General features: G+C 40.4%; 1 protein-coding gene across 3 annotated transcripts in view; it reads right to left on the bottom strand.

Moving 5' to 3' along the window:
- Nucleotides 1-18241, bottom strand: part of SMG6 (SMG6 nonsense mediated mRNA decay factor) — a 231035-nt gene that overhangs the window by 99471 nt on the left and 113323 nt on the right. For all 3 annotated transcript variants that reach the window (XM_024736587.1, XM_024736579.1, XM_024736572.1), the window contains one exon: nt 15132-15333. In XM_024736587.1, coding sequence (XP_024592355.1) covers nt 15132-15333 — 202 coding nt within the window. The remainder of the gene's footprint in view (nt 1-15131; nt 15334-18241) is intronic.

Raw genomic sequence — 18241 nt, forward strand, 5'->3', positions numbered from 1 at the left:
AGGTTCACTGGATAAATTTAATAGTGTACTGAAAATGGCAGAAGAAAGAATCAGTAAACTTGAAGACAGACCATAGAAAGTAAGTAATCTGAAGAGTAGAGAGAAAAACCACTGAGGATAAATGGAGCTTTACACATCTGTGAGATTATACAAAAATGTTTAACATACACATAATTCGAATTCTGGGAAGAGAAGAGAGGGTATCTGGGGTAAGAAAAAAATGTCTGAAAGACACTCCAAGTTTGATTAAAAAACAGCAACTTATAGCTCTGAGAGGATCAGTGAACATCAAGTAGGATAAATGTAAAAAGAACTACACCTATGCACATCCCAATTAAACTTCTGAAAACAAAAGATAAAAAGAAAATATTCAAAGCAGCTCTCCAAAAAGATGCATTACACAGGGAGGCAAAAGAATGTTGATTTCTCATGAGAAAACAATGGGTATCAGGTAATAGAAGAAGTACATCTTGAAGATGATGAAAGAAAAAGCTTCAATCTAGAACTCTATTCAGTTAAAAAAAACAAACAAACCTTCAAAAACAAAGATTAAAAAAAAGAAAAAAGAAATAGAGACATTTTAAGATAAAGAAAGGCTATGGGAATTTGTTACCAGCCAACCTGCTTATGTCCTGTAGGCTCAAGAGAAATGATACCAGATGGAAACTTGGATCTACTAAAAAGAACGAAGAGCACCATTAAATAAGTAGATTAATATAAAAGTCTATGTCTTTTTTTTGTTTGTAATTTACTTCAAGGCAACTAACTGTTCAAGTAGAAATAATAACATGGTATGATAGGATTTATAACATGATAAGTAAAAGAGAAGACAACTGCGCAAAACAAGAGGAAACGGTATATGGAATTATGCTGTTTTAAGGTTATTACATCTGTAAATTGTGAAGCAGGAAACAGGAAGCATAAGGTGTGAAGTGTAAAAAAGTACAATACTGGACTTCCCTGGTGGCGCAGTGGTTGAGAATCTGCCTGCCAATGCAGGGGACACGTGTTCGAGCCCTGGTCTGGGAAGATCCCACATGCCGCGGAGCAACTAAGCCCGTGCGCCACAGCTACTGAGCCTGCGCGACTGGAGCCTGTGCTCTGCAACAAGAGAAGGCCGCGACAGTGAGAGGCCCGCGCACCGCGATGAAGAGTGGCCCCCGCTCTCTGCAACTAGAGAAAGCCCTCACACAGAAACGAAGACCCAACACAGTCAAAAATAAATAAATAAATAAATAGATAAATTTTAAAAGAAACTACTGAGAAATTTTAATCAAGAAGCTTAATAGAAATAAATCATTTAAAAAAAAAAAAAGTACAATACTGACCTTAAATATCTTCTGGAAAGCTAAAGATGCAAATTGTTAGCCCTAGAACAACCACTGGGGGGAGGGGGAATTAAAAGGGGTATAATTAAGATGACAAAAGCAAAGACTTCTTAAAACAGAAAAGGCACTAACCATAAAGAGAAATTCTGAAAAACTGAACTTCATCAAAATTAAATACTTTTGTTCTTCCAGATTGTTTAAAAAAAAAAAAAAAGCCAGCCACACTGAGAGAAAATATTCACAGGACAAAATCTCACAAGGATTTTTGTCCAGAATATATAAAGAAGTTTTACAACTCTATTAGAAAACAATTTTTTAAACGGGCGGGACTTCCCCAGTGGCACAGTGGTTAAGAATCCGCCTTCCAATGCAGGAGATGTGGGTTCGATCCTTGGTCAGGGAACTAGATCCCACATGCATGCCGCAACTAAGAGTTCGCATGCCACAACTAAGGAGCCTGAGAGCTGCAACTAAGGAGCACACGTGCCACAACTAAAGGAGCCAGTGAGCTGCAACTAAGGAGACTGCTGGCCACAACTAAGGCCTGGTTCAACCAAAATAAATAATTAATTAAATTAAAATAAAGTAAAAATTTTTTAATAAAAATAAATTAATTAATTAAAAATGGGCAACAGATTTGGACACTTCCCAAATGAGGATCTATGAATTGCTGATAAACACATGAAAAGATGCTCATCATTAGTTAGGAAAATGCCAATTAAAATTAAAATGAGATACACTAGAACGGCTAAAATCATAAAAACTAGAAATACCAAATATTGGCAAAGATGTGAAGCAACCAGAACTCTCATACATTGCTAGTGGGAGTATAACGGCGCAATCACTTTGGAAAATAGTTTGGTAGTTTCCTTAAAGTCAGACATATAATTATCATATAACTGAAAATTCTATTTCTAGCAATTTACCCCAAAGAAATGAAAAAATTTGTCCACAAAAGACTGTACATTAATGTTTACAGCATCTTTATTCATAACACCTAAAAGATAAAAACAACCCAAATGGCCATGATCAAGTGGATGCATAAACAGACTGAGATATATCCATACAATGGAATACTATTAATTAATAAAAGGTAATGAACTGCTGGAAAAACATAACAACATGGATCAATCTCATAGAAATTACGCTGAGTGGAAGAACAAAACATAAATGTATGATTCCACTTATATGAAATTCTAGAACATATAAAACTAATCTATAATGAGAATAAACAGATGCCTGCTTGCCTGGGGTGGGGAGTGGATGAGGGAGATTAACTGCAAAGAGGCATCTGGGAATATTTGGGGGAGATGGAAATATTTTGTATCTTGATTGGGGTGGTCCTTACACAGGTGCATACATACATCAGTGCATTCAAATGTATGATTTCGTTGTATGTAGGTTACATATCAATAAATTAATAAAAGTGAAGGTATGAACTTTAAATAAAATTATTTTCTTCACATATCTAAAATTATGAAGTAAAAATACATATTATTTTACAGATATGAAGGACTACATTAGTAAAGAAAATTAAAAAGGGTGGGACAGGAAGTTCTGAGGCAGAAGTTTATGTCAATATCAAGGATTTTTCTCTAAGTATCATACATCTTTCCTTTATCAATTTCAATTTTAATTTTTCATTATGGCCCATATTTATTAAGTCTTGAGCCAAAGATTACTTCTGTGGATGTATGTAGATAGGTAGGCATACTTACATCGCTGACTTTCAGGTTTTTATGCGTGAGTTATCCCCATCAGCCAACTCTAAGCGTCACTGTTCATCTGTAAGCAATCCTGCCTGCAAAGCTTGGAATCCAGGGCACTGTCTTGATCTTCTGGTCCTTAGAGGTTGCACTACCACTACTCTTAGATTTTTTATTTTTTTTTTGGCTGTGTTGGGTCTTCGTTGCTGTGTGTGGGCTTTCTCTAGTTGCGGTGAGAGGAGGCTACTCTACGTTGTGGTGCATGAGCTTCTCACTGCGGTGGCTTCTCTTGTTGCAGAGCAGGGGCTCTAGGCGCATGGGCTTCAGTAGTTGCAGCACGTGGGCTCAGTAGTTGTGGCGTACGGGTTAGTTACTCCGTGGCATGTGGGATCTTCCCGGACCAGGGCTCGAACCCGTGTCCCCTGAGTTGGCAGGCAGATTCTCAAGCACTGCACCACCAGGGAAGCCCCTACTCTTAGATTTTTTTTGCCCTTGAATACACTTCCAAAACAGTGTAGCTCATCCAGTGCATATATTCAGTGCCTCTTAGAGCAGTCTCAAGGGTTTGCCAAAAGATAAATCAAGTTGTCTTTTCAAAGACTCATATTCTAGACACTCAGGTATCTTTGGACCCAAGGCATTCAAAGATTTGAAGACCATCCAACCCAGAGAGAAAGCAGCAGGAAAATTCAATCTGAGCACCCACTCCCCTCATATGAACTTTTACTTCTTTGTTCATCCTCAGGAACTATTATGGGAGATCAGATGATCTCCCTAAACCAGATCAATAGTTCCCAAGCTCCTGGTGAGAAATCAAGCTCCCAGTGAAAACAGAAGAACTGTCGAAGTTGAGAAGAGAACGGGAAGTATGTACTGGGCAGTGTGTTTGTTCAACCACTCTACTACTGTACTTATATTCAATTAAGAGTGTGTGCCCTAGGGACTCCCCTGGTGGCGCAGTGGTTAAGAATCCACCTGCTAATGCAGGGGTCACGGGTTCGATCCCTGGTCTGGGAAGATCCCATATGCCATGAAGCCTAGAAAAAAGCCCGCACGCAGCAACGAAGACCCAATGCAAGCATAAATAAATAAATAAATTTAAGAAAAAGTGTGTGTGTCCTAGACTTGGATTTGATTCCTTAATTCTTAGCTGTGTCAGCCTGGGCAAGTTCTTCCTAACAGTCAAAGTCCCATAGGGCTTTTGTGAAATTTAAATGAAATAATATAAAGCATTAAAACAGTGCCTAGCCACCAGAATCTTACACTACATTGTAAATCAACTATACTTCAATTAACAAACAAACAAAAGACAAACCAAAATAATCCAGTGCCTAGCACGTGATAAGCACTCACTAAAAGTCAGTTGTTTTGCTCTGGGTCCTCTTGGGAAAGGAGAGCCAGACATGTGACTTTTCATACATATTCAGGATAAATGTATTTCTAGCATTCTGAATATAACTTCTGAAGACCTCAGAAAACTATATGGCAACATGAAGGCAAAGTATATGAACTGTCAGGTAATATGCTCTACATTCCAGAGTTAAAGATAGAATTAGGAAGCCTACTTATACCAGAGATGATATTTTTACCTCGACCAAAATCTTTGCCTAATGGCCGCAACAGCCACCAAATTCCTAAAACACAGTAGTTCTTGGAGTGTGAAACCCAGACCACTGGCATCACCTGGGAACCTATTCGAAATCCAATTTTTCAGTCTCTCCTTCTCCTAACTAATCAGAAACTCTTGGGGATGCAGCCGAGCAAGTTTAACAAGCCCTCCAGGTGGTTTTGATGAATGCTAAGTGTGAGAATCAATATCCTAGAATAAAAAGAACACCTAGTCCTTGAACTATCCATAGCACGGGCCTAAAGGTAACTGAGTCAACAGTGCCCATCTGGGGAACTAGATTTATAAATTAGGCAGTAACTGATATAATCTGAAGGGACTGAAGTAAATGGAAGTGGTAATAAGCAATTCTATAAAATTAATATACAATTAGTAAAGAGGTGGGAGACAGCACACAAAAAAGGTGAGGGAGGGCAACAATGAGTAGACAGAGAGAAATATACAATACAAATGATCAGTGTCAAAGGGCCACTGGTGAAATGAGTCATCAAACAAAGTGGCCCATCAAAGTATTTTTGCACCTAAAGTGAGAAGAAGCAAAAAGAAAAGAAAAAAAAAAAGAGTCTATTTTTTGAGATATAAAACCAGAGGACTTTTCAAAACACTGTATATCTTTTACTAAGTTTATACCAATATCAAAGGCTCCTTTGATTAAACAGGCAAAATAGAGGAAATAAATACAGCTTATAGTTCATTTCTAAATATCTGGCTGGAAACAATTTTTCCTTAGATATCTACAGACTGATAGAGAGGGAAGTGCAAGAAGGAGAAACTAATTCAGAAGTTGAAAACAAAAGATCTTATCCAGCATGGTGTGACAAAGGAACATACATGTCTTATTGCCTAAAAAATAGAGTGCTCTCCCTTCCAAGTTTCCAAAAGTTCTTATCTCATTCAGTATAAAAATAAAACACCTCTTGTACAAGGGTAACCAAAGAAAGTTCAAAAGTTATTCATAAAAAGCTTTTGTAAATCATTAAGACAAAAAATGGATAAGCATTCTAATGGTAAAATAGGCAAAGAACATAAGGTAATTTATAAAATGTGTCACCGATACATATAATTAGTAAGCATAATACTTAAAAAAAAATCAGCCTTATTAGTAATCAAAGTATGAAAATCAAAACAATGAGATGCCAGTTTTTTGCCCATCTTTGGCAAAGTTACAAAAAAGTCAAACTATTCATGATTAGTGAGGATGATAGGTAACAGATATGATATTCTGCAGTTTAAACAACTATAACTTTTTCGGGAGGGCAATTTGGCATTATCTATCAAAAGGCTTAAAAATCTGCACACCCTCTTTGACCTAGTAATTCCACTCAAAAATCTGCCTTACGAACTGATAAAATAGATATGTAAAGATTGCCTGAGATGGCATCATTTATAAAAGTGAAAAGTCAGTAACTTTCTAAAATGCCTAATGATTAAGGACTAAAAATATTATGGTATGCCCATACATGTTAATATAATGTAGCCATTAAAATTCACACTGTGAGTGAACATGGAAATATATTCAGGATATATTTATTGCTAAGTGAACAAGGTGGAATACAAAACAGTATACACAGTTTTATTCTATTTCTGTTAAAAAGCAAAAAACTTCGCTTATATCTATCTGTCCATCCTTCTCTCCAGCCAGGATAGAAGATAGAAAAATCAAGGAATCTTCCATTTTCCTTATTGCTAATATTGATTTTTCTAATATTTCTTTAAATGAACATCTATTTTGTAATACAAAGACTTTTATAGTAAAAAAAAAAAAAAACCTTAAAAAGCATACATTTCTGAGTTAAATAACTCTACTTCCAAAATCCCAAATGAAGTGACCAAACTGAATACACAGAGTATATCCCCCACTCCCCATGATGCCTTCTTTGTCTACTGTGTTCACAGCAAGGGCTGCGGAATCTAGAATAGCTCCTGACGCATAGCAGTCAATAGCTATTAAATGGGAAAATGCCATCCATCTGCCGTAAACCATAAAGAATTACTGCCAGATGGATAGAGGATAGCTGGAAACAGGTCATTGAGAGCCAATTCACAGCTTCCCTTCCTAAGAAAGCAACTTAAAAGAAAGAAATTTTCATTTTGCTTGATGTTAGTATGTAGATGTGGAATTGATTTTTGTATACTGACTTTATATCCAGCAACTTTGCTAAACTCACTTATTAATCTGAATAATTTATCCTTATTTTCTACATATGAATCACATTATTTGCAATTAAAGATAGCTTTATTTTTTTCCCTTTCCAATCGTCTTTTTAGTACTTTATCTTATCTTACTGTACTGGTTAGAACCTTCAACATAAGCTGAATGAAACTGGTAATTAATCACCCTTATCTCTATTTCTTGACATGCTTGGTGGTAATACAGTTGCTCACTTTGCGATGAGTCTTTTTGTTTTACATATTTCCATACGTATATTTCATAATTAAAAAGGTTAAAAAAGAAAAAGGAAGCAGCAAGAGAAGAAACCATGAAAAGCCTGGCAAAATTCTCCAGTTTGGAAGGGTCAATTAGCTTCCTATTGCTGCTGTAACAAAATACCACAAATTTAACGACTTAAAACAAAACAATTTATTATTCTACAGTCTGAGAGATCAGAAGTCCTAAACTCAAGATGTTGGCAGGGCTGTGCTCTTTCTGGAGGCTCCATGGGAAAATCTGTTTCCTTGCCTTTTCTAGTGTCTAGAGGCCACCTGCACTCCTTGGCTCACGGTCCCTTCCTCCATCTTCAAGGCCAGCAGCATACTATTTCCAAATCTCTCTCTCTCTCTCTCTGGGACTTCTGGTTCCATCACCACATTTCCCTCTTCTGACCCTGACACTCCTGCCTCCTTGCAAGGACCTTCGTGATTACGTTAAACCACCTGGATAATCTGGGGTCATCTTCCCATCTCAATATCCTTAACTTAAACATATCTGCAAAGGCCCTCTTGCCTTGTAACGTAACTTATTTAACAGATTTTGGGGAATAAGATGTGGACCATCTTTAGGGGAGGGCATTATTCTGCCTATCACAGAATGTGAGGGCATGGGGGCAGATGCAGAACACCGCTTGGAAGACTTCACTGCTACAGATCAGTACCAATCACAACCAGCAGTTCAGAGAGGCCCAAGTAAATGTAAGTGGGAAGTGGCCGGAGGGTGGAAGTTCTTCTTGACATGGCAGGCCACAGCTCCAGGAAGGTCAGAAATTGCTGTATCATTTATGTGAAACAGAAACTGGCCATGGGATACTCATTCTGGTACCGTAGCTCCATTATATACAGGAAAGAAAATGTAGAAAATAAATTCATATGTTGAGAACGCACACCACCTGGCCTCCTCCCCAGCTGCTTCAGGGTGGTGACTTGGTAATACAAACATATATCAACCAGTTTTAGACTTGAGAAGAGGATTCTAAATGATATTTGTAGGTAAAGAAGGCATCCAGTGGGAATCTACCTAACCAGTTGTGGAGAAAATATCAGAACTGAGTACACCTTTCTTTGTTCAAAGAAATATAAAAGGCCAGAATCAGATTGTAGAAATACAAGTGGGGGCCTATGAAAAGAGTCTGCAAGATAAAAAAGGGAACAGAGCATGCAAAGAAAGAGAGAAATAGAGAATACTTGGGGGGAAAATGTTAGCTGAAGGAGACAGTATCTGCTTTACTCTTACAACTGGATTTTTAAAATCATAGATTCTGTGAAGTATGCTAAAAAATAAATGACAGAACAAAACAGATAAAGGAGACCTTGGTAAAAGGCAGGCAAAAATATAAACATTACAGGATAAGATAGGGAAATAACGTAAGGCAACGAATAATGCAACAGCAGACTTAAGAACTGAATTAGAAGCAGTAAAGAGTAGAATCAGCACTATAAAAATCTGAACCAATTAAAGACAGGAAAAACTTGAGAAACCTTCCGAGATTAGAGGCAAAGCAAAAAGGGATTAAAATGATGACAGAAAAATATGTACAGGACAAAGAACAGAGGTCTAATATACATTTTAGGAGAAAAGAAATTACTGAAGAAAAGAACAAACATTAGTAATCAAAGACATGGGAGATGAAAACTTTTCTGATCTAAAGATAGAACTGCATCTGCTTATTTAAAGAGCTCATTACGTGCCATGAAAAATTAAAGTACAGAGCCCCACTTGGGGCCCTCAATTGGAAATTCAAGATTTAAAGAGTTGTAAGTTACCCGTGCTGTATGGAAAAAAAAAAAAGTTTACCTACAAAGGAAGAAAAACCAGACTTTTCTCCAATTTTTCCTAAGCATTAATGCAATGGAATAATAGCTATTGTTTTAAAGGGGAAAGAAGTTGACCTAAGCTAAGTGGCCATTCATGTGCAAGGGCAAAATAAGAACACTTTCAAAACACAAGTGTTCAAAAAGTAGTCATGAAGAATGTCCTCGATATACTGTTTAATGAAAAGAACAAAGTAAGGAAGAGAACGTATATCGCACTATCATTTTGATCATATATGTATATATGTTTATAAATATGTTTCAATGGGCATAGAAGTGGTCTAAAGAGATAAATATCAAATTGCTAACAATGGTTATCCCTAGAGGGTGACTTTGACTATATATTTTTTTGAATTGTTTGACCCTTTTGCTTGAGCATGTATATTACTACTGTGTTTCACAAAAATCACCTTCATTTTTAAAAAGCCTCCATGTTATCTTTGCTGAAAAAAATTCTACAATGTTGCATCTGAATAACAGATGAATCAAAGTAAAGAACATAAGAATGGGAAAGCCATAGAATAAAAAGACAAAAACGGTGAAAACTGAACACTGAAAACACTATAAAATTAATTCTAAATAACGATTGTAAATTTAGAAACAAAATGCAACTGTGTGAAAAGAAAATACATATTGTAAACAGTCCTAATTTTCACATCTTAAATATGGGATAGTCAATTGTTTGTTTGTTTTTTCCCCTTTCACTCTTGATGCTGATACTTTGAGAATAGATTATGTATGTTTTTCAAAAAATTAGTCACTGGTAGCACTTAAAATTAATATTTTCCAGACCACCAAAAAACAAAGGCAACATACCCCCCCAAACTATATATGTATGTATGTATATACGTACGTGTGTGTGTACAAAAACAAGGGTGTTTAAAAAACATAAAACAAGAACGAAGCATATACTGTATGGTCCCAATTTTATGAAAGGAAAAGAATAAGTACACACATATAAGCATGGGGGCGGGGAAAAGACTGAAAGGACATATATGAAACCTTAACACCAGCTAATTTTAGGTGGTAGTTTGTAGGTGATTTTTATTTTCTTGTGCTTTTCTATATTTTCTATTTAAATTTTTGGGAGTAATTATGTGTACAACAAACATGCCAAAAGTATCATTTAACAAACAGACAAGCCACTAGTTTCAAAAGTTGGACAATTTAGGTGCAGTGGTTAAGAATCCTCCTGCCAATGCAGGGGACGTGGGTTCGAGCCCTGGTCTGGGAAGATTCCACATGCCGCGGAGCAATTAAGCCCACGCGCCACAGCTACTGAGCCTGAGCTCTAGAGCCCGCGAGTCACAGCTACTGAGCCTGCGCTCTAGAGCCCGTGAGCCACAGCAAGAGAAGCCACTGCAGTGAGAAGCCCGTGCACCGCAACGAAGAGTAGCCCCCACTCGCCGCAACTAGAGAAAGCCCCGCGCACAGCAACGAAGACCCAACGCAGCCAAAAATAAAAGTTGGACAATTTAAACCTCATCTTTAACCTCAATGACATATTTCATTAATGTCAAAGCTTCCTGGGATCCTACATCCAGATAGAAAGCAAAGATTACTGTAAGAATGAATGGGATGTGATCGTGAGATTTATAACATCACCATATAATATGACCTATAATTTATTCCCTAATCAAGCCAAAGGGTAGCCCCGGCATTAGCTTGTTGGAAAGTTCTTCACTTAGTTCTTGATCAGATAATATGGGAAGGGAAACAAAGAAGATCACACGGATTAATCTTCCTGGGGATGCTAGAATGAGGATTGCTTACATCTATTTATGACATCAACGTTTTGCTTATCATTAAATGGTAACTTTAGAGCCTAAGGAAAGACACAGCCTATCACTAAATAAATCCTTGTTCAGTACCACCTATAGCTATACAATCACATGCATTTATTTTGAAGATGACAATCAAGCTGTTTTGATACTGACTAACATGTAACATGAACTTAACATCTTTCTCCTAAAACAGTTTTCTTTTTATCACTTCTCCTATCTGCCTATAGGGCTACTGGGGTTTCAATGAGGAAATACATGTAAAGAGCTTAGCACAGTGCGTGGAACATGATTACTGACTGCAAAATCTTAAATTTATTCTTATTATGGTTTGATTATTTTTTCAAGTATAATGCAGCAGAAAGGACATGGAGTTTTATTTATTTATTCCTTTAAAACTTGTTCTTATGGAAAATTTCATATATATACAAAAGTAGAATACTGAACTCCATGTACCCATTACTCAGATTTAATAATGATCAATATTTGGCCTTTTTTTCCCCATCTACATTCCTGTCTACCTTCCTTCCCACATTATTTTGAAGCAAATCCTAGATGTCAAACCATTCATAAGAACATGATGTTCTGAAGTCATACAGACAAGGATCCTAATCCTGTATTTCCTCACTTAGCTACATAACCTTGGCTAAGCTACTTAACCTCTGAATTTAGGTGCCGAGCAGCCAGCCACTCAACGAACCTAAGATCACTTTCTCCTACTTGGCTCTTATTTTCAACATCTGTGATGTTTCTCTCTAAACGTAACCAGCTCCACTCTATTGCTTTTACCCTAATCTGTACTCTTTATCTTACTTTTGGATAATCCCAACAGCAACCTGTTTTCTCACCTCTTACTCATCCCATACCTGGGTTTTCTACCATGGTTTGTTTCTTTCAGGCAGAATATTCATCCTGTAAGATGTTCAGTAAATCAGAAAGATCAAGGGTGAAGCAAGTTTGGGAAAGATAGCAAAGGGTATCCCCCTCGCAATGTACACCACATTAAAACTCCAAGAAGTCTTTCAGTAATGGATTCTGTCTAATATTGTGTTACCCTAACTTACATGATTGTGAAACTCTTTTTTTTCACCTAACTATCAAGAACCTATAAAACTAGAGTTTCGGGGAACATGCTTGGGAAATACAGTGATAGGTTAATGCCAAATCGGTGCTCCTTGAGCAATGCCTTCATTGGGAAACTACCAACTCCACAAAATTTCAAGAGTTCCTCCTATAGGTTCAAATTAACTTAGGCTGCTTCTCACATCTTTGTATATGCCGTAAGTTGTCTCCCAAACTAGGAGGGTGTTTGCCTTGTATGTCTGGATTTCTCTTGTGTGTGCAGGTGTGTAATACAGGCCACTCAGTGAATGCCTGTTGAGTGAGCACCCAGGCTGGACCAAACATGGTAACTAATCTCCACCAGCAGTGAAACGGCTTGTGTTGCTGCTACAGAGTCTTTGAGATACTTTACGTTTCTTAGTAGTGAACACTAGAAGCTGGAGAAGATGTCTATCTTCTTCAGATATCTAAAAGGTCAAGAGTTCCTAAAAAGTCCCTCTGGACACATCCATACTAATCTTCCAGGTCAACCATGGAGATGTTTCCTATGTTTCCATCATTCTTCACTCCTCTCTTGAGCCTCAGTTGTCTCTTTTATAAAATGAAGGTACGAATACCTACTTGGCAGGCATATTGCGAGGACTTAATGAAATCCTGGACAGAATTACCTCGTCCTGGGACTGATACATGCTAGATATTCAAGAGGTGTTATTTTTCTCTGCCATGGAGAATAAAGCAGAGAAAAAGGAAAAGGAAGGCATGTAACATCTTATATAGGGTAGCCAGGGAAGACCTCTCCAACAAGGTGGCATTGAGAAGGCAGTGAGAGTGCCACACAGGTATCTGGGGACGGGGTGTTCCAGGTTAAGAGGAAAGCAAGTACAAAGACCCCGAGGCACGAGTGTGTGGCTTGTCTGAGGAACAGCAAGGACGCCTATGTGACTAGGGCATACTGGGCACAAGGAAAGCAGCAGGAGCTGGATCAGACCGTGAACAAAGAAGTGACATGATCTTATTGATGTTTTAAAAAGATCATTCCAGTGGCTGTGTTGAAAACAGACTGGAGAGTAGGAGGAGGGAGGAATAAGAGAAACCAGTCAGAAGGCATTCTGTTGAATTGAACTAGGGTGTAGTGGTAAGAAAGAGTTGCATTTGCGTTTATTTTGAGGGTAAGGAAGAGTTGGATTGCTGACGGATTAGCTATGGAGGTGTGAGAAGAAGAGAGGAGCCAAGAATAACCCCAAGAATTTTGACATGAGCACCCCCAAAGTCAAAGCTGCCATTTACTGAGATGGGAAGACTGAAGAAAGACCATGTTTGGGGGAGATGTTGTGTTGGGCACACCTATTTCACAGTCCTTGAAGTGGAGACCCACCTTGGTCTCAAAGAGCTGTGACTGCCCCGGGCAGCCCGTGATTCACGACCACAGGCTGAGGGCATGGATCACCGGCTCTGTGTTCTTCTTGCCAGGTCATATATTGTATTTACCATACACTGTACCATACACATGTATCATATGCTAACACTAAAGCTGGGAGAGCTGATGAGAGAACAGGGCTTAGCAAGTCTAAAGCTGGACAGGACTCCTTCCTTGTTCTGCACTGAAAGACAGCTGACCCAGTCGCCAACTCCCAAAAGCACCCTCCAGTGTCAAGATCACCCTGTGATCACAGAAAAACAGTATGTACTAGGATTCCCCTGGCCCAAGCCATGGCTACCCAGTTTCTCTTCCAACTCTTCTAACCGAACATCTTCCACAAATTCTGAACTTTGTTAGCTGTCCTCTGCCTCACACACTACAACTCCCCATTATTATTCCCTTCTGAGACTAGAAGAGCAGGATTTTATTCCAACTTTTCATTGGAAAAGTATAAAATGAGTACTCCTTTTGAGAGACAAAGGTTCTCACATTCCCAATATTAGCCATTAAATGTACCCAAAGAGTATGAGCTTTTGATGTGTCAATGTCTATAACCTTTATCTACATATAGAAATGTAATCATAGGGAATATATGAAAAAAATTCTGCTATAAGGAATCACCTGTTTATAGTAGTTCAAAAATTCAGGACAGTCCCTTGGTTCAACAAAGCAAAGACTGGTTAAAGAAATCTTGGCACAGAAAAGAATACTAAGTGATCATCAAAAATGATTCCAAATAAGAATACATTAAAAGATACTACATGAAAAAAGCAAATCATAAATAACATGTATAATATGACCCCCAGTTTTTTTGTTTAAAAAAAGTGTGTGTTTATACCATAAGTTAAATATGATTGTATATAATTAGCAAAAATAACAGTTGTGTTACCAGTTGGTAGAACGATTGTGGACACGTTTTTCTTCTTTTTACTTGTCCACAAGGAACATATATTCTTTTTTCACTGAGTTAAAAAAATTTTATATTCAACATAAAATCTCTCATATTTGTAGTTTATGCTTAGAATTTAGTTTTTACTATCTGACATTTAAAAAAACAAAAAACAACTACCTACACCTCTATACATACTTCATCTAGGTCAAAAGACTTCCTTCTGAGAAGCCACTCGTGGACTCTCCACCACAGGGCTCTCCCCTAGGGGGTGTGATGTTAACAACTCCACAGGGGGGTCAGTCACCGAGTTCCCCTGCTCAGCACAGGAGACCCTGCTCCCAGGGTCTGTGGGCACGACTTCCCCAGCCCAGCAACCGCTGCACAGGAGTGTGGGGCAGAAGGGACTGCTCTCCTCTCCACACCTGGCCACAGACCCAACTGTTAAGCAAAGACTACGAGTTCCACAGTCCCCACCAGGGCAACAGGCAATGGGCTTTGTTTTCTATAAACAGACAGACGAGGAAAAAGTTCAGGTTAAAACACAGTCCTCGGAGGAAGAAAAATAGAAACCAGGCAGCGGGGAATGCTTCATACTCCTAAAAGCTTTTTTTGTAAGTTAACACATGGTGTCTGCTTCTCTCTAGTCACCTATTTATCACTCTCCTCCTCAGAGAAGGGAAAAAGCCCTGGCTGTTTTCCTAGTGCAGAGTTTTGTGGCTGGGGGGAAGGATGAAAGGGGGGAGGAAGGAGGGTGCTTTAAGCATGATGCAAACCATTTGGAGCTGAGTGAGAGCACTGCCAACACAAGCTGCACTATTTAAACAAGTGAGGAAATGATCGTATATACAACATGCCAGTGAGCGCACACACACACCAAAGGAAGTCGAGAGGGCTTTTTTTTTCAGGACGCAGAGCTGGATGTCAGCGGCTAAAAGGTCGATATTTTCCCTTAACACCCTTCTCAATGACTTAATCATGTTCCGTTTGCACAGAAAACTTCCCAAGAATAAAAAGGTCTGGAGAATTAAGAGGAGGGGTGAATGGGGAGGGATGTTTGGCCTGGGGCTGACCTTATCCGAGGTTTTCTCCACGTAGCAGGGGTCCTGAGGGGCAGCCAGCAAGGGTACAAAGCCCGAGAGAAGCCGATCCTCTTCCAGGATAAGGAGGGTGAGGTCATCGTCCGGGTCCTTGTACAGTGGCACCTCAGACTGATTCACTGCAGTCAGTATGTTACAGAAATCAGCCAGCATCGACCAGACATCCACAGCAACCCTGTGAGAAAGATGGTAAGAAAAGAAGAGCAGCTCTAAAGAGGGACCAGTTAAAGTATTCTAAGCACTTGTGGGCAGGGAGGTACTCGTGGCACTTGCTGTCTACGGCTGGCATCTGTCAGGAAATCTAACCCCAAACGCTAGGATACAAAATTGCGCCCGTGGCAGTAATCTGGTGGGTGTGTGTCCATCTATGCAAAGTTGAAATTGATTAGGGGGCGTTTTTAATCCTAACCAGAAAGGAAAAAGAACTTAAGAGAATCAGTTGCCTAATGCAGGTCCTGTCACCTTTCCAGACAGTGTGCCTGAGACACTTATTCAAACACTCAAGACAACCAGTGCCTGAGGCAGCTCCCAGAATTCCCCTACTCCTGTCCAGCCAAGTATATGCCACACAGACAGCAACACAGTGCCAATCTCCCCTCTTCCCACACAGCCAGAGGGGCCAGTTACACCAGGCAAAGAGTCATGTGGTTATTACCTCCCACCCCAGTCCCCTACAATGCTTTAGAAATCTCTTCCTACATATAAGTAGGAAAACAATCAAACACACCAATCAAACACACCCACCAAAAACCACATTCCTGGCCTGCCAAGATTTTCCCAGGAGGGTAAAGCTTCCCATGCATTTCAGCCGACAAACCAGTATCAGTGCTGTCTTGGCCATCCCTCTCCCTCTCCTCTCCCTCACCTGTGGAAGGTTAGCTATAGGGTGACCAACTGTTCTGGTTTGCCTGGGATTTGTCCCAATTTTAGCACCCAAAGTCGCATGTCACCAGAAACCCCTCAGTCCTGGGAAAACTGGGATGGCTGCTCACTCCTAATTGCACATCACCGAGTCCTGGTTCAACCTAACAAATCTTGAAAAATCCAAAGTCTAGCTCTCCCCATTTCAAACTCCAGGGCAGAATTAGAAAAAGAAGGTTCATTTCTCTGTCACCATCATTTGTCAAAAATCTACTGTGGTTCATATCCCTGCTTTGATGGGTGCTAACGATCCTGAAGAGCTTTCGTTTTTGTCTGCACAGGACGCACGCAGCTCAAATAGCCAAACTGCAGTCAGATCCAGGGCTTGCCAAATCTATAGGCCCTGGGCTGTACAAGACTTGGCTCCCTTTTCCAGAAGACTACCTTAACCAGGGACTCTGGAACAGGGAGTGCCCTATGGATGCTAAGCTGTACTCTAAAAGGAGTGAGCTGCATGGAAGAACAAAGAAAAGCTTTACAATTAGGCTCAAGAGGTGGAGCGGCAAGAGGCAAGAAGCAAAGAGAGCTACAAGAGCGAGCTACATCCTGGAATCTTCCCAGAGGAGTTACTGCGCATGAGCCAACTCTGCTAGGGAGGGGCCTCAGACCCAAGCAACGTGTTTCTCCTGGAGACTGGGAGCCTTTGGGAGGTGGCAGAGAAGAGGGCATTCAAGGGACATGGCACTGAAGGTGATGCTGGGGGAGAAAGTGCGATAGAGGTGTGGGGACTCCTTGACTGGCTCCAGGTGGAAGGAGGCTGCACTGGTTTATTTACTGTGATCACTGCACTAGGAAAAGGCAATGAAATGAAACATCTTGTTTTCAAGAGTGTCCTGGGAACCAGGCGGAACACAGCTCCATTAATCATACAACGGCACATAATCAACACACATGTACTGCACAAGTAACTCGCCTCACAGGCTTTGCCCAGGAAAAAGAACATGTTTGGGAAGAATCACCGGAGGGACAAGAGTTTTCTAAAGCCTCTCTCTGCACAGACACCGACAACCAGGCTCATTCACAAAGCTCCATCTTTTGGCTCGGCTGAGTTTGGCTGTCAGAAATGTTTAAATATGGAAAAAAATAAACAGTTGCAACACGTTTTAGTGCAGAGATCTGCCTGAGCCCCTTTGTGATGTAATGGGAAACGCAGCATTCAGGCTACCAGCTGTAGAATAAACAGAACTTCGAGGGTTAAAAGGAACTGAACTTTCCACGACCCCATCTGCAGAGAAGAAAATAATAAGAGGAATGATGCACTGCCCCACAGCTCTGATAGTTTATCCTCCGGTCCCGGCTGCAGAGACAAGCACCGGATGTGATAGGGCTGCTCAGGGCCGCCTCCGAGGTTAGCGCTGCCCATGGGAGACGCACAGGGAGGCTCTTCCAGCTCCCCGCTTCCTCCCCCAGTGCCCTGCTGGCCACTTGAGCCCACTGCCTGAGTCTGATCCCACAGCGCTGGTGAGCTCTGGCCAACAGGCACTGCTCGGCTGCAGAGCAGCAATTTGGAAAATAAACAGGAAAGACGACAGTGAGAAGGAAGAAGGTGAAAAGTCTCCCAGCTGAATTCTTGGCTTGGGGGCCTTGGTTGGTGCTGTGCAGGTCAAGGCTGCTTCAGGACGTAGAGGGGGTGGGGGGTGAGGGCAGCAGCATCTCCAGCCGGGGAGAGGCAGCAGAAAATTACCCACGGCTGCCACAATGGGAGGCCCCACACCCCTCTCTCATCCTCCCACCCCTACCATCTTGGATCCAAGACGAAGGAATATGTGGTACCATGTGGTTCTCATTACCATGCTCCCTGTCCCCTAAGGCTCAGATAAACCAAAACTGACTCCTCCCAGCGGCTGCTGGCCACTACTAGGGACCCCTGCCCACATCTGCCTTTTGCCCATTACCACCCACCTTGTGCCAAAACCTTAAGACTCACTGCAAAAATGAAGCGGATGACTGTTCCTACCCTAGTATTGATTTGTAAGATAGCAGCTGATGCCAAAAGACATAGGAAGTATCCTGAGTTCCCAACTCAGAACTGTAAAGTGGCCCAAGGGCCAAGCTAGACTGAGCAGGACCAAGGGAATACACAAAATGCTCTGATGAAGGGTCATTTCTGCCCTGATCCCGTCAGACTGGTGTGTGATTCTGAGTGGCCACTTTCTTCTGGT

This window comes from Neophocaena asiaeorientalis, unplaced genomic scaffold (assembly GCF_003031525.2).
Source record: "Neophocaena asiaeorientalis asiaeorientalis breed wild unplaced genomic scaffold, Neophocaena_asiaeorientalis_V1.1 scaffold129, whole genome shotgun sequence".
Taxonomy (NCBI): Eukaryota; Metazoa; Chordata; class Mammalia; order Artiodactyla; family Phocoenidae; genus Neophocaena; species Neophocaena asiaeorientalis.